Source organism: Oncorhynchus kisutch, linkage group LG10 (genome assembly GCF_002021735.2).
Source record: "Oncorhynchus kisutch isolate 150728-3 linkage group LG10, Okis_V2, whole genome shotgun sequence".
Lineage (NCBI taxonomy): Eukaryota > Metazoa > Chordata > Actinopteri > Salmoniformes > Salmonidae > Oncorhynchus > Oncorhynchus kisutch.
The window spans coordinates 47,265,398-47,287,110 of record NC_034183.2 but is presented as its reverse complement, the minus strand read 5'-3'; the positions used below and the strand labels follow the sequence as shown (position 1 = coordinate 47,287,110).

At 41.0% G+C, this 21,713-nt stretch overlaps 1 protein-coding gene across 1 annotated transcript in view; it reads right to left on the bottom strand.

The window, feature by feature from the left end:
* Positions 1–21,713, bottom strand: part of LOC109898252 (thyroid hormone receptor alpha) — a 94,385-nt gene that overhangs the window by 17,511 nt on the left and 55,161 nt on the right. The window contains exon 3 of the mRNA XM_031833810.1: positions 1,569–1,825. Within this exon, the coding sequence (XP_031689670.1) occupies positions 1,569–1,624 (56 nt within the window). The 5' untranslated portion in view covers positions 1,625–1,825. The remainder of the gene's footprint in view (positions 1–1,568; positions 1,826–21,713) is intronic.

Here is a 21,713-nt window from a genome sequence, read left to right as displayed (position 1 = left end):
CGCGTCGTGTGCATCAAGTTAAACACTGACCCCATTTTACAGGACACGTAATATTAGTCAAGGAAGGCAAGTAGAGTACTTATTTTTTCTTCACTTATCTAGATAATGTTTTATCGAATATTCTTAACAATTATCTAAAGCAGGGCTCTTCAACCCTGTTCCTGGGTTACTGTCCTGCAGATTTTCGTTCCAACCCTAATCTAGTGCATACGATTATAATAATTAGCAGGTTTTTAAACTGAGGTTGGAGCGAAAACATACAGGAGGGTAGCTCTTCAGGAACATAGTTGGAGAGCCCTGATCTAAAGTGATACTGAAAGAGTATATTGATCAATGCATTAAGTTAATATCAATATCCACTTGTACCTGAAATCAATGAATAATAAAGGTTTGAATTTGAAACAGCTTGAGGACTCTTTGGTTCCGCTGTTGATCTTCAGATTGGATAAGCAAGGCCCCAGAATATATTTGTATTCATAAACGCTTCCTTTTTCACACTCCTTATTAAATTAAAGCTGGTAAGTGAAATGGTGTGGTGGGCGCCAAACTTCCCTGAGTATGTTCAGACGCTGCTCTATAGAGTTAATCCTAATGCGCACACACAGTAGCGGCATCACTGTGATTGCCCCAGGGCTCCATGTGTGTGTGTGAGATCAAAGAGCTGAGTGACTCAGAGATCACCGGGGGGGGGGGGGGGGGGGGGGAATGCATGAGGTAGCTCACACAAGGACACATGCATGTGCACAGACATACTCCGCGCGCGCACACACACACAGTGACATACACACATGCACACAGATGCACACACCCACAGAGCGACACACACACACATCGAAACATAAATAGCGACACACCAAAGACAATCCCCTGCTGGCGTCACATATGGATGTGTCCAGAGTTGTCCTCCGCTTTCCTGCCGTTCCATCTGACCACCCCTTACTCCTAATCCTACACTCTGTTATGTTAATCCCTGCACAGTGGACACACACACATGAACGCATGCACACATAAACACAAACACTCACACACCATACACCTCCACCACATCCTCTGTAGTATAGGCAAAATAATCCATACATCCTTTCATTAACATATAAAATACAGTACATTCGACACACACAGATTTTAAATCTAATGTTTGTATTTCTCTAACGGTCTGTGCTCATTTAAACATGTGACTCCAATTTGCTGGAAAAATTCAGCATCTGCACATTTAATGAGAAGGAAGGGTGAGCAGTGTTGGGCAGGAGGCAGTGTGTGTGTGTGTGTGTGTGTGTGTGTGTGTGTGTGTGTGTGTGTGTGTGTGTGTGTGTGTGTGTGTGTGTAACTGGATGTATAAATCTGGATCTCCAGATTTATACATTAAATTGCATTATATAACTTCTCTCTCTTCCTCTCTACATTATGACACACCGTTATGCAATCCTCAGAGGCAGCGTTAAAAAATCCTTTGGGATGAACTAAGTGCTGTATTGTGTATCTGAAATGTTACGGACGTTGTTGTTACAAATCCACACACAGAAATCCCCCTCGTACACACCAGTGAACTGGGAGGAACATGGACTGACCGTTTCACATCTCCCTCTGATGAGTTGGGGTCCTCGACGTTGGAAATGGGCTCCATTCACCTCAATTCCATCCAGTAGCCAAAGAGCGGAGACTGAGGGCGGGCCCCAACCTCACTAGCCTGCTCAGCATTCACAATTTTCCCCGTCAAACGACGGCCATCGATGGATGGCAGCAGTGACACGTTCCCCGGAGATGGTTGTGTGGAACATCGGTGGGGCAAGCCCACCCCCAGTTCTAGAGTCTAACACGTGATGTGCTGAGAAAAGGAGACAGAGAAATTAGAAAAGGTTTGAAACATGTTGAAGATTAGCAGAGACGAACAGATACATAAAATATACATAGTAAGACATAAATGCATTATGAGACCACTGGTAATCTTTCATTTATAATAGCTGTTAAATCTAAAAGGTATATTAATAGCGGTTGATCGATTTTACTGAAATTTATCTGAAAGTATTATGGCATTTAAATCTTTGGAGAGCAATACATAATTCATGACCATTTTGTTGTTGTTGTCCCCTCTAATTGGGCCCAAGTTTCATGAGCTGAAATAAAAGATCCCAGAATTTTTCCATACTCACAAAAAGCTTATTTCTCTCACATTTTGTGCACAAATTTGTTTACATCCCTGTTAGTGAACATTTCTCACTTGCCATGATAATCTATCCACCTGACAGGTGTGGTATATATATAAAAAAGGTGACTAAAATGTGCAGTTTTGTCACACAACCCAATGCCACAGAGGTCTCAAGTTGAGGGAACGTGCAATTGGAATGCTAACTGTAGGAATGTCCCCCAGAGCTGTTGATAGAGAATTTAATGTTAATTTCTCTACCATAAGCCGCCTCCAACGTTGTTTTAGAGAATTTGGCGGTACATCCATCCTGCCTCAGAACCACATACCATGTGTAACCACTCCAGCCCAGGACCTCCACATCCGGCTTCTTTACCTGTGTGATCCTCTGAGACCAGCCACCCAGACAGCTGATGAAACTGAGGAGTATTTCTGTCTCTAATAAAGCCCTTTTGTGGGGAAAAACTCATCTCGACTGGCTGGGCCTGGCTCCCCAGTGGGTGGGCTGCACCCCTGCCCAGTCATGACATCCATAGATTAGGGCCTAATGAATTTATTTCAATTGACTGATTTCCTTATATGAACTGTAACTCAGTAAAATTGTTGAAATTGATGCATTTTGTGTTTAAGCAATAAGGCCCGAGGGAGGGGGTGTGGTATATGGCCAATACCACAGCTAAGGGCTGTTCTTACGCACTAAAGGCTGTTCCCAGGCTAAAGGCTGTTCCCGAGGTGCCTTATTGCTATTATACACTGATTACCAAATGTAATTAGACCAATAAAAATAAATGTTTTGTCTTTCCCATGGTATACGGTCTGATATACAACACTCCTTCAGTGGTCTCCAACTGCACTTAGAAGCTAGTAAAACCAAATGAATGCTCTTCAACCGTTCGCTGCCCACACCCGCCCGCCCGACTAGCATCACTACTCTGGACGGTTCTAACTTAGAATATGTGGACAACTACAAATACCTAGGTGTCTGGCTTGACTGTAAACTCTCCTTCCGGATTCATATGAAACATTACCAATCCAAAATTAAATCTAGAATCAGCTTCCTATTTTCAACAAAGCCTCCTTCACTCATGCCGCCAAACATACCCTCGTAAAACTGACTATCCTCAACTTCGGCGATGTCATTTACACAATAGCTTCCAATACTCTACTCAACAAACTGGATGCAGTCTATCACAGTGCCATCTGTTTTGATACCAAAGCCCCTTATAACACCCACCACTGCAACCTGTATGCTCTAGTCGGCTGGCCCTCGCCAGACCCACTTGCTCCATATCTCAGCTCACTGGTCACGATAACAACACCCACCCGTAGCACGTGCTCCATCAGGTATATTTCACTGGCCATCCCCAAAGCCAACACGTCCTTTGGCCGCCTTTCCTTCCAGTTCTCTGCTGCCGATGACTGGAACGAATTGCAAAAATTGCTGAAGCTGGAGACTTATACATTTCCATCATTGACTATAAACATCAGCTATCTGAGCAGCTAACCGATCGCTGCAGCTGTACATAGCCCATCTGTAAATAGCCTAACAAATCTACCTACCTCATCCCCATATTGTTTTTATTTACTTTTCTGCACACCATTATTTCTACTTGCACATCATCATCTGCTTATCTATCACTCCAGTGTTAATTTGCTATATTGTAACTACTTCGTTACTATGGCCTATTTATTGCCTTACCTCCTCACGCCATTTGCACACACTGTATATACACTTTTTTTTAAATATTGTGTTATTGACTGTACGCTTGTTTATTCCATGTGTAACTCTGTGTTGTATGAGTAGCACTGCTTTGCTTTACCTTGGCCAGGACGCAGTTGTAAATGAGAACTTGTTCTCAACTGGCCTACCTGGTTAAATAAAAGTGAGAAAAATTAAATATAATATATATATATATATATATATATATATATATATATATATACACACACCACGGCTTTCAGCCAATCAGCATTCAGGGCTCGAACCACCCAGTTTATAATAATTTTTTTGTTCAGTATAACTCAGCTACCAGGAGGTGTGACTAAAAGCTGGTGACACAGTGCAGATTGTGTGTGTATGAGAATGTTCTAGAAACAGACCATTTGTCTAGGAAACCTTTCCTTTGAGCTTTTGTGAGTGGCTAGCCCATGGCTAATTCTGGATATATAATGCTTATCTGCAAAAAGCCACAATTCTGAGTTTGTGTTGCAGCCCAACTGCAGTCCCTCCACTTGGTTTACATTAATAGATGGACTGATAGCCCATGAGATCAATATGATAATACAAATATTTCAAAACTATAGTTTCGAAACAAATTCAAATGACAAAAAAAACGGAGTAAAATGTGCTTATATTTTGGGTTATGATAAGGTAAAACAGTTGAACTAAGCTCATGAGGCTGTTATAAGTTATATTCTTCAAGAATCAATGGGTTTGTATCTTCAACTGAAATGACCATTGAGCAGCAGTAAATATTCCAGATTTCCCCTTTAATCTATGTTAAGTGTGTGTCCTGCTTGTGTCGTGTGTAAACTGGTTAGCCTGCATACAGAGTCACGGCCACACTTGTGTCATCTAGGATCAATGGGAAGAATGAAGGAATAGTGCAACATTCCACGTCGACTCAACATCCAATGGATCCATTGCTGATCAATGCATTAGTCAAACACTGAAGAGAGTCTCTGAACAAGCTAATGTTTAGTGACCTATACATAATCAATGCTTTGAAATAGATGAAGCATCTGTATGGAAAAAGGGGTGTGGCAAGACAGGTTCATAGAGTACACAGTATACTGGAAAAAACAAATATATATACATACATAGAATAGAGTAAATCTCTACTGTATCATTGTTGCAATGAGAGTACTAGTCAGGACAACCTGCACAGTTCTACTAAACATAGAGAGAAAAAACAGACTGTTTCCCCAGTAATCATTTCACTTCTGTTGCACTTCTGTTGCTAGATGGCGCATGTGATTTCAGGTCAGACCTTGTTAACGCTCTATAGCACATGATGTAAAGCCCTACTGGGACACGGACACACACACACGGACACACACACACATACATACAGTTATCGGAAGTCGGAAGTTAACATAGGTTGAAGTCATTAAAACTCATTTTTTAACCACTCCAAAAATGTCTTGTTAACAAACTATAGTTTGGCAAGTCGGTTAGGACATCTACTTTGTGCATGACACAAATAATTTTTCCAACAATTGTTTATAGACAGATTATTCCACTTATAATTCACTGTATCACAATTCCAGTGGGTCAGAAGTTTACATACACCAAGTTGACTGTGCCTTTAAACAGCTTGGAAAATTCCAGAAAAAGATGTCATGGCTTTAGAACTTCTGATAGGCTAATTGACAACATTTGAGTCAATTGGAGGTGTACCTGTAGATGTATTTCAAGGCCTACCTTCAAGCTCAGTGCCTCTTTGCTTGACATCATGGGAAAATCAAAAGTAAAAAAAAAAAAATGTAGACCTCAACAAGTCTGGTTCATCCTTTGGAGCAATTTCCAAACGCCTGAAGGTACCACGTTCATCTGTACAGACATTAGTATATAAACCATGGGACCACGCAGCCGTCATACCGCTCAGGAAGAACACGCGTTCGGTCTCCTAGAGATTAATGTACTTTGGTTTGAAAAGTGCAAACCATTCTCAGAACAGCAAAGGACCATGTGAAGATGCTGGAGGAAACAGGTACAAAAGTATCTATATACAGAGTAAAACGAGTCCTATATCGACAACCTGAAGAAGCCACTGCTCCAACATCGTTATGTTTGGAGGAAAAAGGGGGAAGCTTGAAAGCCGAAGAACACCATCCCAACCAGGAAGCACGGGGGTGGCAGCATCATGTTGTGGGGGGTGCATTGCTGCAGGAGAGACTGGTGCACTTAACAAAATCGATGGCATCATGAGGCAGGAAAATTATATGGATATATTGAAGCAATATCTCAAGACATCCGTCAGGAAGTTAAAGCTTGGACGCAAATGGGTCTTCCAAATGGCCAATGACCCCAAGCATATTTCCAAAGTTGTGCCAAAATGGCTTAAGGACAACAAAGTCAAGGTATTGGAGTGGCCATCACAAAGCCCTGACCTCAATCCCATAGAAAATGTGTGGGCAGAACTGAAAAAGCATGTGGGAGCAAGGAGGCCTACAAACCTGACTCAGTTACACCAGCTCTGTCAGGAGGAATGGGCCAAAATTCACCCAATTTATTGTGGGACGCTTGTGGAGGCTACCCGAAACGTTTGACCCAAGTTAAACAATTTAAAGGCAATGATACCAAATACTAATTGAGTGTAAATCCTTCTCTCTATTATTATTCTGACATTTCACATTCTTAAAATAAAGTGGTGATCCTAACTGACCTAAGACAGGGAATTGTTACTCGGATTAAATGTCAGGAATTGTGAGTTTAAATTTATTTGGCTAAGGTGTATGTAAATTCTGACTTCAACTGTATACTGGGAGACACACACATACATACATACACCGGGAGACACACACACACACATACATACCGGTACACACACACATACATACCGGTACACACACACACACACACACACCAGGGTTGTCCGGCACTGGACAATGTGACCAGAAAGAATTTAATTGACCATTAATTTGATAAATTTACCGAACCCACATTCGTTGTGTGGGTAACCCATTAGGGCGTCCTCCGACGGTCCTCAGAATGACATTTAGATTATGGTAATTAATCGAATTAATCTGGGTTTATAAAAACACATTTCACTCTAGCAGCAACGAGCTGAGGAGCTGCAGCAGCATCTCTAGCGCTGTCTCAGGTGATACTCTGCTCAAAATAGGCTCTCTCTGTATGTTATGCACGTGTGATAAATAAGATACATGAAGACTAATGAAAATACACAGGCGCCAATCTAATTCCACAAAATTATGCAAATGAACCTTTAGACCAATAAGCAAGACAGTCAAATATATTTCCATCGACTGGTACTTCCATCAGTGAATAAAAATGACTATTTTGCAATGGTATTATTTTTTCTCCCGGTCAATTTGGATGCCCGTTGACTAATAATACCTGCGGGCGGGTTTAAGGTCATGAAATATTGTGTGGATGAAGGACAGGTGGGTGGCAGGCGGGTTGAATAAAAATAAAACAATTAAAAATCCATAAATGTATAAGTCTTGTGCAATTCATATAGGCTACATTGAGGTTTTTCTTTCATTGTTTTTATCTGGCATTAGTGTGTAGCCTAAGCATTAGGGCCTAACTGTAGCAGTGTAATTGCCAAACGCTGTTGGTAACTTGGGGTAGTTCGAAAATCCAGAAAGACAATACAAGTAAGTTGTGTCTAGTAAAATGTTTATGCCGGGTGCCAGGACTCTCCATTTAGAGATATCAGTATCAATACCGCCTGTCAGTCGGGACATTATCTTATCTTGCAAGTGTCCAAGTGCTGGCTCCATAGATGCATCTGTGAACACATACACAGTAACTTTTCTATTACCGATGGCAGTTAGGATAAGTGATATCTGACAAACAAACAGTTTGAACAGTTCAGACTAAACCTACCTAAATCTGGTCCCCCCGTTGACGACCGTTGGTGAGCGGGCAAGAGGTGAGACTGGAGGTAAGGTCTTTGCCAGCATGGCAGTGTAGATCAACTCCTGGCCCTTCATCAAAGATACTGGTTGGTAACACACAAACACAGGGCACTGATTGCATTATAAATGGTGGTTATGATTAGCATGGTGGAACTAACCTAATCAATGCATTCAACTTTCTTTTTCACTTCAGATATCATGATAGAATGGTAAACAGAGCGATCAGGCTGCTGCCACCTTGCTAGGTTATGAAGGTGAATTGGGACAAAACATGCAAGGGTCCCCATGTGTGTGTTCTCTACTGTATGTTGCATGTTCGGCTGCAAACTGCTTGTTTTTTTCGATTTCTGTTTTGAAGCTCATTTTCTGCAATTCTCCATCATTTCACATGACTTAGCCCCATGACCAGGGTGGAATAAAAAAAAAAATCAAGTCATAGACCGGATGTATTCATGACTCTTTAAAAAGTTGGACCACTTGGTTTGAAGATACTTTGAAATTATTTGGGCATGAACTTTTGAGTATGGCAACTGCAGGACATTACATTGGTTTTTGGTTAGAAAATGCTAATATTAACGGTTGGTGGCAGTGGCTAACCCTAGGATGGATTGCAGTTGCTCCTTCTCCATAAGAAACAAACACTTAAATAAGTAATTAATTTGGGTGAACTATCCCTTTCAAATAGGACCGTCGAAAATCCTGATGCTTCCCAAATCCTGTGGTTTGAATATGTGATATTTAAGTTCTACAAACCACTTAACATTTAAGAGAAATGTAATGAATACCAATTTTCAGGTGGTTGAGACTGATTTGTAAAACCATTACCATCTCCTTACTCTACATAGGCAAGATCTTTTGCATGTATGCCTACCATTTCTGCCTAGCAGCTTGTGCACAATACTGAAATGTCTAAACTGGATGAGGCAAGGGGCATTTAAATATAGACTATATTCAACATTATCCATCAATGTTTACAAAAAGCCCTCATTGCAATTTCTAAATCTATTTTTAAATAGATTATCAAAGACAAATAAAACAATAAAAGTATGAGTTAAGGAATTGTAAAAGTAAGCATTTCACTGTAAAGTCTACACCTGTTGTATTCGGCGCATGTGACAAATTAAATTTGATTTGATTAGTAGTGTTCTTGCAAACTAATTAGTATATATTTTAACCCATTGAAGGGGATGGGAATTGTTCTAATGGCTTACAGTACCAGTTAAAAGTTTGGACACACCTACTCATTCAAGAGTTTTTCTTTATTTGTACTATTTTCGACATCATATAATAAATTCAAAACTATGAAATAACACATATGAAATCATGTAGTAACCAAAAAAAGTGTTAAACAAATCTAAATGTATTGTCAATGTAGCCAGCCTTTGCCTTGATGACAGCTTTGCACACTCTTGGCATTCTCTCAAACAGCTTCATGAGGTAATCACCTGGAATGCATTTCAATTAACAGGTGTTAATCGTTGTGAATCTCGTTGTGAATCTAGCCAACAAGTCAGATTATTAAAATGCTTTTCGGCGAAAGCATGAGAAGCTATTATCTGATAGCATGCAACACCCCAAAATACCTGAATGCGACGTAAACAAAAGAATTAGCGTAGCCGGCGCTACACAAATAGCAGAAATAAAATATAAAACTTTCATTACCTTTGACGAGCTTCTTTGTTGGCACTCTTATATGTCCCATAAACATCACTATTGGGTCTTTTTTTCGATTAAATCGGTCCATATATACCCAAAATAGCCATCTATGGAAACTGTGATTCAGAAAAAAACTGTTTGAAAACGCTACGTCATTTTTTAAAATTAAACAAGTCGACGATAAACTTTCACAAAACACTTCGAAATACTTTTGTAATCCAACTTTAGGTATCAGTAAACGCTAATAATCTATCAAATTGATCACGGGGCAATGTGTAGTCAATAGCTCCACGATTTCAAATCATCTTCCAAAATCTCTCTTCCAAAACTTCCTGTCGGAGACCGGATGGAAAGTGATCTCTCTAGTACGTTTGACCAAGAAACAAAGGCACCGCAAATGACGAGACTGGCGACATCGTGTGGAAGCTGTAGGAATTGCAATCTCGGCCACATTTAATTTAGTTTCCATTCAACAATACATGCAAGTGGCGCATTGATACTTTTTTCAGTTTTCAGTGACCAGATTTTCTTGCGCTTTTCGATGAAACACACGCTCTGTTATAGTCACAGCCGTGATTTAACCAGTTTTAGAAACGTCAGAGTGTTTTCTATCCACACATACTAATCATATGCATATACTATATTCCTGGCATGAGTAGCAGGACGCTGAAATGTTGCGCGATTTTTAACAGAATGTTCGAAAAAGTAGGGGGTAGGCTTAAGAGGTGACATGAAGGTCAGTCAATACGGAAAACGTAAAGAACTTTGAAAGTTTCTTCAAGTGCAGTCGATAAAACCATCAAGTGCTATGGTGAAATTGGCACTCAAGAGGACCGCCACAGGAAAGGAAGACCCAGAGTTACCTCTGCTGCATGAATCAGGCCTTCATGGTCAAATCGCTGCAAAGAAACCACTACTAAAGGACACCAATATGAAGAAGAGGTTTGATTGGGCCAAGAAACAAGAGCAATGGACATTAGACCCGTGTAAATCTGTCCTTTGGTCTGATGAGTCCAAATTTGAGATTTTTGGGATGAGTTGGACCTCAGAGTGAATGAAAAGCAGCCAACAAGTGCTCAGTATATGTGGCAACTCTTTCAAGACTGTTGGAAAAGCATTCCTCATGAAGCTGGTTGAGAGAGTGCCAAGAATGTGCAAAGCTGTCAAGGCAAAGGGTGGCTATTTTGAAGAATCTAAAATATATTTTGATTTGTTTAACACTTTTGGTTACTACATGATTCCATAGTTTTGATGTCTTCACTATTATTCTACAAATAATACAAAAATTGTAAAGATAAAGAAAAACCCTTGAATGAGTAGGTGTGCCCAAACTTTTGACTGGTATTGTACATCAGCTATTGTGAAAGACCAAATAAATTAAACAGATAATACAATCTCTTGAAGATATGACAAATCTGTACTTACATCCAACCCAAATGATATTTTAATGCATTGTCCCCCACTAAAATCAGTTACACATTTGGGTAAAAAATAAATAAATAAGATCCTCCTACAGAAGTTCCTGCTGAATGCTGCCTTTTTGATGTTACAGCCTAATAAACCTAGTGCTAAATTGCCAATGACCAACTTAGGTGAATAATGTAGTTTATGGATCAGAGCTCATGCAAGTGGTGGATTAAATCACTAGTATCACATGCTGACAAAAGAAAGCATTCTGCGACAGGGACAGGAGTAACATCAAATAGTTTTATACAAAACAGCGCTACAAGTTGCCATGCTGCTTTTTTGAAAATATAGTTCATAAACTGTGTTCAACATAGAACAAACATGCCTGCCAAGTGTCATAACCCTCCTCCTGTGATGATCTCAAGGATCAGGTTACAGTGGGTCCGCTCTACAGCGCGGGAAGTCTGCTGTTTTATGGCGGTCATGCAATACGCTGCCTCTGTGCTCTGTAGTGTTCGAGGTTGGAATGTGGAACACAGTTTACAGTGGTCCGTGGACACCTAAGGGACAGTCATGATGAAGTTGTTTCATTTGGTGACCTCATGAAAGACAGGAGACCCACATTACTGTATATCTCTGTTTGTGTACACTTTCCAATGATCAGATTTACATTTAGACGTTGGATAAAATCAATGAGTAAATATGAAACTATTTGTGAAAAGATATAATGTGATGTTAACCTTTTAAACGAGAGTATGGATTTTCATATACAGTTTAACTAGTCAATGGGCACACCCCGTGAGCCAGACAGTATATCAGGGGTCATGGAACCCCACTTTTCTACTCCAGAGTATAAAACTACTCATGATGAAATTTACATTTCATGCCAAAGAGACACAGGGTAAGCCAGACATCGCGAATGGTTAAGAAGACTAGAAAACATGCTACATGTTAAATGGTTAAGAACTACAACTCCATACGCCAGGAGACCAGACAGCATGTAGTGTTGGCTACACGGCTCAACACTGATACTATCGATCAATACAGAATAAGAGCAAATCCTAGACGTAGAATTACTAGTTTGCAGCTGGAAATTACATTAGTCTTGTATGAGAATACAGACAACCGCGGAAGCATCTGTCCTATGCAATTACCATCTGTACGCCGGACGTATCCATTACAACAGACACTATACGGAGCCGCTGAGAAAGCGAAAACTACGAAAGACATTGTGACTTCTGGGGAAGTTAACCAGAGACTCTCTGATGAACTGACTCTCCAGCAGACGGACCGGCGATTCCAACAGAGAAGACAAAGACATAATGAGCGTAAATATATACTTTGCAATTATTTTTGAATAAGCGGCCGTTCATGTGCAAAGGATTAGCATTTGAATGAATATAATAATCAGCTGTGTGTAGTGAATACATTTAGTCTTTCCCGCTTGTTATCTGTACCCACCCCTTTCCATTGTCTACCAAGCCCCTATACCGGTTTAGCCCACTAGGGACTAATCAATGCATTGTGTTAGTAGCCAATAACTATATTATTTGTTTATGTATTTCTTTGATTTGATTAGTTAGTTAGGAAATAAATAATTAAGCCAATTTGTATATCGCTGATTCATGATTTAGGCTAGGGTTCATGCAGATATCCAAGGGTATTCTCAGTAATGAGAACTGATGAGGTAATAATAATACCTTAATTACAAGACTGTACTCGATAAGATATGAAAATACCTGAAGAGTCGATTTGGGAAATAGAGACTCTATAAAAAATGTCCTGTGGTGCCCGACTTCCTAGTTAAAGTTTACATGATTAGTTTAATCAAGTAATAATAAAGAGAGAATTGATTTGATGAAATAACAGTCTTCACATTTAATGATAGTCAAAGACACGACACTTGTCTGCCATGGCTGCCGACTACACTCTAATTGTGAGGGGCATTTCTTTGCAAACGTGCATCCAATCACCTTGGTCCCGAACCCTTATTAAACCAATCACAAGCTTCAATCTGCCGTGATTCACAGTGCGGTGGCAGGAAACTTATGTATATCACCCAGATGAAGCTACCGCAGTTACAATGCTTGTGAGGTAGAATTGCAGATGCATGTGCTCAGATTTCAAAATATCTTGGGAGGCACAGTTGAAAAGTCAACGCACTGGATTAATTAGAAAATAAAAGCAGTACTTTTTTCAATGCGTGATAAATAAGAGGTGTGGCTTATGAGCGTGAGAAGAATTGCATGTCTCACACCCAATGTGTGAGAGTCCGTCATCAGGGCAGTAACCCGGTCCAAGCTAATTCTACTGTAGGTCGTCACTACATACTACAGCCACAAAGTAATACAGGGCGCCTATTTCTACAATTAGCTTTTAAACCTTAATCCTAACCACACTACTAACCTTTAACCTTATGCCTAACCTTAATTTAAGACCAAAAAGCTCATTTTTGTTTTCATGACTGTTTACGATATAGCCATTAAAGGGGCTGAATAATTTTGCACGCCCAATTTTTCAGTTTTTGATTTGTTAAAAAAGTTTGAAATATCCAATAAATGTCGTTCCACTTCATGATTGTGTCCCACTTGTTGTTGATTCGTCACAAAAAAATACAGTTTTATATCTTTATGTTTGAAGCCTGAAATGTGGCAAAAGGTCGCAAAGTTCAAGGGGGCCGAATACTTTCGCAAGGCACTGTAGCTAGCCTACATCACTAGTATTATCCAATGATAATGTTACATAACCAGCAGTATCTGGACAATACACTTGTATGAGTTACGACCTAACTAAGTTGTAATGAGGTAGCTAGCACTAGCTACGCTAACATTAGCTAAACTTTAGCTAGCCTGCCACACTAGGTAATGTTAGCTAGCCTGTAAATGGGATGATATTTTCATTTTGCACATCTTTTAGTTGCCTCATTAACTTATTCCTATGTATTTTATATGAATTTCTAAACTTAAGTGTTGGTTTGAGTTTTTAAGTAATAGAAATTGAGCTGTTGACCTTGTCCTATATACATGGTGTAATACTGATGGTCCCTAACTAGCCCCATAGGGATATCAAATGTCTAACCATATTGACCATGGGTAGTAATATCTGGTTGCATGCAGCTGCGCTCCGGATTGGTGATTACTTCGGTGCTGCCAGCTGTGGGCAGGAATCAAACTCAACTCACAGAAAACTATTGCAGTACTCTTCAGTACTCTTCTGTGACATACTATTTTTTCCTACCATCTTGAAATGTTCAGTTACAGATGAGACTGACTTTATAATAATCAATAGTGTGGTTAGGGTTATTGGTTCTCCCTTTATTGCAACATTTTCACTATGTTTGAGTAGTGTCAAATGTACTGCCTAGTAAGGAATTAATTTAAAATATTCAATACAAATTGTGTGAGTATTTGATGTCTATCTGACATACTGTACATTGTAACACATGGTTGCTGAATGTTTGGGAAAAATAGGATACAAATTTGTAATTTGAACCACTTCTGTAGAATGACCCAGATAACAATGTTTCAGCTAGCTTACTAGCCTGCATTGGCTGTGTGTAGGTTTACTAGCATTAGCATAACATATAGCTTTGTCTAGGCTAGCTGCACAAAACCAATGGACCATGGAGGACTTCAGCTATACTGGATAACTGCCCCATGTCATCTTATACCTTCACTCCTTCTTTCCCCTTTCTCGTCAATCTCTCCTTTATTCTCTCTTTTGCATTCTTCTTCCACTACCATTTATTTTCCTACAATAGCCTTTCTGGCTATTGTTTGTTTATCTCAATTATTTTATTTTCATTTATCCCTAGCCTTTACACGTCTCTCTTCTGTGCACATTTCTTGCTCCTCTCAATTACTATGTTGTGATTTATTGCAGAGTCAATTAAAATTTCTGTGTACATGCCTCGAGGCAGGAAATTAGCCTACTAACTATTACTGAGGCACAATTTTCATACATTTTCTGGCTGCTGATCTGACATGATTAATAACTTTTTTTTCTCTTTTCTTTCCTGCTTAATTGCATTCTCTCTGTGTGTCTTACTCTACAGCTCTCTCTCTCTCATATATATATATATATAGCATTGGTCTGTCTCTTGATTGAGTAGCTCTATATTTCTCTCACTCCAATATTGTACCCTGTCTTACCGTGTAGCGCTCCCTCTCTTTGGTTATTGCTTAATGGAATGGTCTTTGAACAGGGCACTTAAACCTCGCTCTAATACACATGGCTCATTCTAGCGAAACTGACATTTGAGCCAAGCATTCTCAAGTGTCATTTTTCAAGAAATGTGCTCTTGGATCACTGAGATTAGGATCTGTACTTATCTATTTCATAATTATTATTATTTGATTAGACATTATGCATTGTACCACAAATACCAACACAAAAAAGGGTAATTTTACAAGTTTTCCATGTCCTAAAAAAATAATAAACAAATCAGTTTCTAATATATATTTTTACATGTTATTCAGGCCAAATAGTTAAATATTAGTTTCAACAGACCAGAGAATCTTGTTTCTCATGACCTGAGAGTCTTTCAGGTGCCTTTTAGCAAACTCCAAGCAGGCTGTCATGTGCCTTTTACTGAGCAGTGGCTTCTGTCTGGCCACTTTATCATAAGGTTCTGATTGGTGAAGTGCTGTAGAGATGGTTGTCCTTCTGGAAGGTTCTCCCATCTCCACAGAGGAACTTGGAGCTCTGTCAGAATGACCATTGGGTTCTTGGTCAAGGCCCTTCTCTCCCAATTGCTCCGTTTGGCCGGGTGGCCAGCTGTATAGGAAGAGTCTTGGGGGTTCCAAACTTCTTCCATTTAAGAATGGAGGAGGCCACTGTTCTTGGGGACCTTCAAAACTGCAGACATTTTTTGGTACCCTTCCCCAGATCTGTGCCTCGCCACAATCCTGTCTTGGAGCTCTACGGACAATTCCTTCGACCTCATGGCTTGGTTTTTGCTCTGACATGCACTGTCAACTGTGGGACCTTATTGAGACAGTTTTGTGCCTTTCCAAATCAATTGAGTTTACTACAACAATCAAGTTATAGGTACATCTCAAGGATGATCAATGGAAATAGGATGCACCTAAGCTCAATTTCAAGTCTCATAGCAAAGGGTCTAAATAAGGTATTTCTGTATACATTTGCAAAGATTTTGAGAAATGTCTGAATACTTTCCAAATGCACTGTATAACCTCTAATATATCAATGGCAAGCTTACATTCATAGCTAGCCATTCGACATTGCTGGAATGTTGAAGTCAACAGAACTTTGACCTCTAGCGTACATAAAGAATTATCTGTATAAATCGCTTAAAAAAGGAAACCCCGATACGTTAATCTGTTTGACAAGTGGTTCTGAAAGGTCATGAAATAAACATTCAATTTATATATAATATAACCAACTTTGAAAGCACCAGCTAAAACTAGTGTTTAAAAATAGGACATATGGTACTATTAACATTAAAATGGCAGTTACGTTTTTGGATTGTACCACATTTCACACACACAGCTAGAACAGGGTTTTAAAAAGATTTATAGATACAGGACCATCACATGATTCACGTACAGTTGAAGTCAGAAGTTTACATACACTTAGGTTGGAGTCATTAAAACTTGTTTTCAACCACTCCACAATTTTTTTGTTAACAAACTATAGTTTGGCAAGTCGGTTAGGACATCTACTTTGTGCATGACACAAATAATTTTCCCAACAAATATTTACAGACAGATTATTTCACTTAACATTTACTGTATCACAATTCCAGTGGGTCAGAAGTTTACATACACTAAGTTGACTGTACCTTTAAACAGTTTGGAAAATTACAGAAAATTATGTCATGGCTTTAGAAGCTTCTGACAGGCTAATTGCCATCATTTGAGTCAATTGGAGGTGTACCTGTGGATGTATTTCAAGGCCTACCTTCAAACTCAGTGCCCCTTTGCTTGGCATCATGGGAAAATCTAAAGAAATCAGCCAAGACCTCAGAAAAAAAATTGTAGACCTCCACAAGTCTGGTTCATCCTTGGAAGTAATTTCCAAATGCCCGAAGGTACCACGTTCATCTGTACAAACAATAGTACGCAAGCATAAACACCATGGGACCATGCAGCCATCATACCGCTCAGGAAGGAGACGCGTTCAGTCTCCTAGAGATTAATGTACTTTGGTGCGAAAAGTGCATATCAATCCCAGAACAGCAGCAAAGGACCTTGTGAAGATGCTGGAGGAAAAAGGTACAAAAGTATCTATATCCACAGTAAAACGAGTCCTATATTGACAACCTGAAAGACCGCTCAGCAAGGAAGAAGCCACTGCTCCAAAACCACCATAAAAAACCAGACTGCGGATTTGCAACTGCACATGGGGACAAAGATCGTACTTTCTGGAGAAATGTCCTCGTCTGATGAAACAAAAATAGAACCGTTTGGCAATACGACCATTGTTATGTTTGGAGAAAAAACGCCATCCCAACCGTGAAGCACGGGGGTGGCAGCATCATGTTGTGGGAGTGCTTTGCTGCAGGAAGGACTGGTGCACTTCACAAACTAGATGGCATCATGAGGGAGAAAAATTCTGTGGATATATTGAAGCAATATCTCAAGACATCAGTTAAAGCTTGGTCGCAAATGGGTCTTTCAAATGGACAATGACCCCAAGCATACTACCAAAGTTGTGGCAAAATGGCTTAAGGACAACAAAGTCAAGGTATTGGAGTGGCCATCACAAAGCCCTGACCTCAATCCCATAGAAAATGTGTGGGCAGAACTGAAAAAGCCTGTGCAAGCAAGGAGGCCTACAAACCGGACTCAGTTACAGTAGCTCTGTCAGGAGGAATGGGCGAAAATTCACCCAACTTATTGTGGGAAGCTTGTGGAAGGCTACCCAAAATGTTTGACCCAAGTTAAACAATTTAAAGGCAATGCTACCAAATACTAATTGAGTGCATGTAAACTTCTGACCCACTGGGAAGGTGAAAATAAAATAAAATGGTGATCCTTTAAGACAGGGGATTTTTACTAGGATTAAATGTGAGGAATTGTGAAAAACTGAGTTTAAATGTATTTGGCTAAGGTGTATGCATGTAAACTTCTGACTTCAACTGTAACATAAGCCTTTTTCCAATATGACCACCAAACAACTGTTGGGCTCCCGAGTGGCGCAGCGGTCTAAGGCACTGCATCCCAGTGCTAAAGGCGTCATTACAGAACCTGGTTCGATCCCGGGCTGTATCACAACCGGCTATGATCGGGAGTCCCATAGGTGCGGCGTACAATTGGCCCAGCCGTCCTGGTTAGGGTTGGGCCGGCGTAGGCTGTCATTGTAAATAAGAATTTATTCTTAAATGACTTGCCTAGTGTAATAAAATAAAAAATAAATAAAAACTTAGGGTCTTAGATAAATTTCGCATTACCATACCTGTATGAAATATAATTTAATATCTTCATAGTGATGTAGAATACACAACCAAATGAGCCAGCTGTGCAGATATAAAGATTAGTCACAGAATTGTAAGAATGTGCCCAAAAAGCTGTCTGAATCACTGATTTCTGCAGGTGGCAATCAAATAATTGCAATATTTAATCTCCAAACAAGTCAAATGGATGTACAAGTGAATAGTCATGGATGTGAGCTGACTAAATTATATACGTTATCCTATTAACGGTTTCTGGTTGATCAGCTCAGATAAGATCTTTTTGTACAAAACCATCTAATACAAACGCGGAGGCTTTGTTCCCCGGTGGGGAAAGGAAAAGAAAAGGAGATAAGTCTCTCTGGATAAGAGCGTCTGTCTTATGACTCAAATGTAAATGTTAAATGAGATAAGGAGGAGGGGTGGACAAGAAGCAGAAGAAGGGATCTTTATTGTAAAAGTGCCAGATACATGGCGAGCATCAAGGGAGGGTAGAGGGAGTGGAACCACTGTCATATCTCATCAACACTACAAAAGGTGGAAGTTTTTCAAAATACTTTCATCATATTGCTTTTCTCCTTCTCTTCTCTTTCTTCTCTATAGCTAGAAGGCAGTCATGTTCAATATGTTGAGCAATATTAGAGGGGGGAGGGGTGGTAATGTAAAGCTTTATGTGGTGCAGCCACAATCTGCTCATGGTGGGAAGTCTGTGGCTTAAGCACCAGCTATCTTTATAATAACGGTCTCATGTAAACAGGGGCTTGATTCAATCGAAAATCATAGAACAAAGACCTCCACGTGCCTGTATGACCTCCCTACAACGCCTGGGCATGCTCCTGATGAGGTGGTGGATGGTCTCCTGAGGGATCCCCTCCCAGACCTGGACTAAAGCATCCGCCAACTCCTGGACAGTCTGTGGAGCAATGTGGCGTTGGTGGATGGAGCGAGACATGATGTCCCAGATGTGCTCAATTGGATTCAGGTCTGGGGAACGGGCGGGCCAGTCCATAGCATCAATGCCTTCCTCTTGCAGGAACTGCTGACACACTCCAGCCACATGAGGTCTAGCATTGTCTTGCATTAGGAGGAACCCAGGGCCAACCGTACTAGCATATGGTCTCACAAGGGGTCTGAGGATCTCATCTCGGTACCGAATGGCAGTCAGGCTACCTCTGGCGAGCACATTGAGGGCTGTGCGGCCCCCCAAAGAAATGCCACCCCACACCATGACTGACCCACCTCCAAACCGGTCATGCTGTAAGATGTAACAGGCAGCAGAACGTTCTCCACGGCATCTCCAGACTCTGTCACGTCTGTCACATGTGCTCAGTGTGTACCTGCTTTCATCTGTGAAGAGCACAGGGCGCCAGTGACGAATTTGCCAATCTTGGTGTTCTCTGGCAAATGCCAAACGTCCTGCACGGTGTTGGGCTGTAAGCACAACCCCCACCTGTGGACGTCGGGCCCTCATACCACCCTCATGGAGTCTGTTTCTGACCATTTGAGCAGACACATGCACATTTGTGGCCTGCTGGAGGTCATTTTGCAGGGCTCTGGCAGTGCTCCTCCTTGCACAAAGGCGGAGGTAGCGGTCCTGCTGCTGGGTTGTTGCCCTCCTACGGCCTCCTCCACGTCTCCTGAAATACTGGCCTGTCTCCTGGTAGCGCCTCCATGCTCTGGACACTACGCTGACAGACACAGCAAACCTTCTTGCCACAGCTCACATTGATGTGCCATCCTGGATGAGCTGCACTACCTGAGCCACTTGTGTGGGTTGTAGACTCCGTCTCATGCTACCACTAGAGTGAAAGCACCGCCAGCATTCAAAATTGACCAAAACATCAGCCAGGAAGCATAGGAACTGAGAAGTGGTCTTTGGTCACCACCTGCAGAACCACTCCTTTTTTAAGGGTGTCTTGCTAATTGCCTATAATTTCCACCTGTTGTCTATTCCATTTGCACAACAGCATGTGAAATGTATTGTCAATCAGTGTTGCTTCCTTTTGATTTCACAGAAGTGTGATTGACTTGGAGTTACATTGTGTTGTTTAAGTGTCCCCTTTATTTTTTTGAGCAGTGTATTTAGTTACAAATGGAACTTTAATTAAATGAGTTGATTTCACTGAACAACAAAAGGGAATACTGAATGATCCATCGCATCTCCCCCCAAAAATGTCAACATACATCTGTAAAATGATAGACTAGAAACTAAAGCTTTGGTTGTCTTCCTCTCAAGCTTCCATGTCTTCTCCCTGTACCTCCTCAATGTCCACCTCTTGAACATCAGACTGAGGCCTCATCGTCACTGTCACTTTCAAACCTTGTTGAGGATGGCTCGTTGTCAGGCTCAAAACTGCTCAAATTTGCCCAGATGGCAACCAATATTTCAACCTTGTATTGGTCAGCCTGTTGCATGCTTTGGTGTGGGTGTTCCCAAACAAGGACCAGTTGCGCTCTGAGGTGGCTGATAATGGTGGGATTTGGAGGTTGATGGAGGCAACAGGGGAAAGAGCCTCAGATCCACAAAGTTCCTTCCACCAAGTGGCTGATGAGATATGTTGGCACGACTGCCATATTGCATCTCCATCCCAAAGCCCATGCTTGGAAGTGTACTTAGCCAGACTGCCAAGAACCTTGCCCTTATCCAGGCCAAGGTGGCGAGACATGGTAGTGATGACACTATAGGACTTGTTGATCTCTGCACCAGACAGGATGCTCTTGCCAACATACTTGGGGTCCAACACGCTGCGGCATGTATGGGCTTTAGGCAGAAGTATTTTTGATGTATTTCAGAACTGCAGTTTCCTCTGATTGGAGCAACAGTGAAGTGGGTAGGGCAGTACAGATGTATTCTCTTACATCTGCAATCAGAGTCTGAACATCAGACAGGATGGAATTGTCTCCCTCAATCTGTGCAATGACTACTGCTATAGGTTCAGGAGTTTCAGGCTGCGTACCATTCTCTCCCAAAATGCATCATCCAGGAGGATCCTCTTGATGGGGTTGTCCATATCAGCAGACTGTGATATGGCCATTTCTTGGGGACTCCTATCCCTCCAGGACATGATGACAACACCACCCAATGGGAGTTGCTGGGCAGCTTCAATGTGGTGATCTTATTCTTCTCACTTTGCTTGGTGAGGTAGACTGCTGCAATAACTTGATGACCCTTCACATACCTAACCATTTCCTTGGCTCTCTTGTAGAGTGAATCCATTGGTTTCAATGCCAATGCATGAGCAGCACAGCCAACGGGCGTGATGTGAGGGTAGAACTCCTCCACTTTAGACCAGAAGTCTTAATGTTCACAGCATTGTCCGTCACCAGTGCAAATACCTTATGTGGTCCAAAGTCATTGAATGTCACTGCCTTCAGCTCATCTGCAATGTAGAGACTGGTGTGTTTGTTGTCCCTGGTGTCTGTGCTCTTGTAGAATACTGGTTGAGGGCTGGAGATGTAGTTAATTATTCCTTGCCCACGAACAAT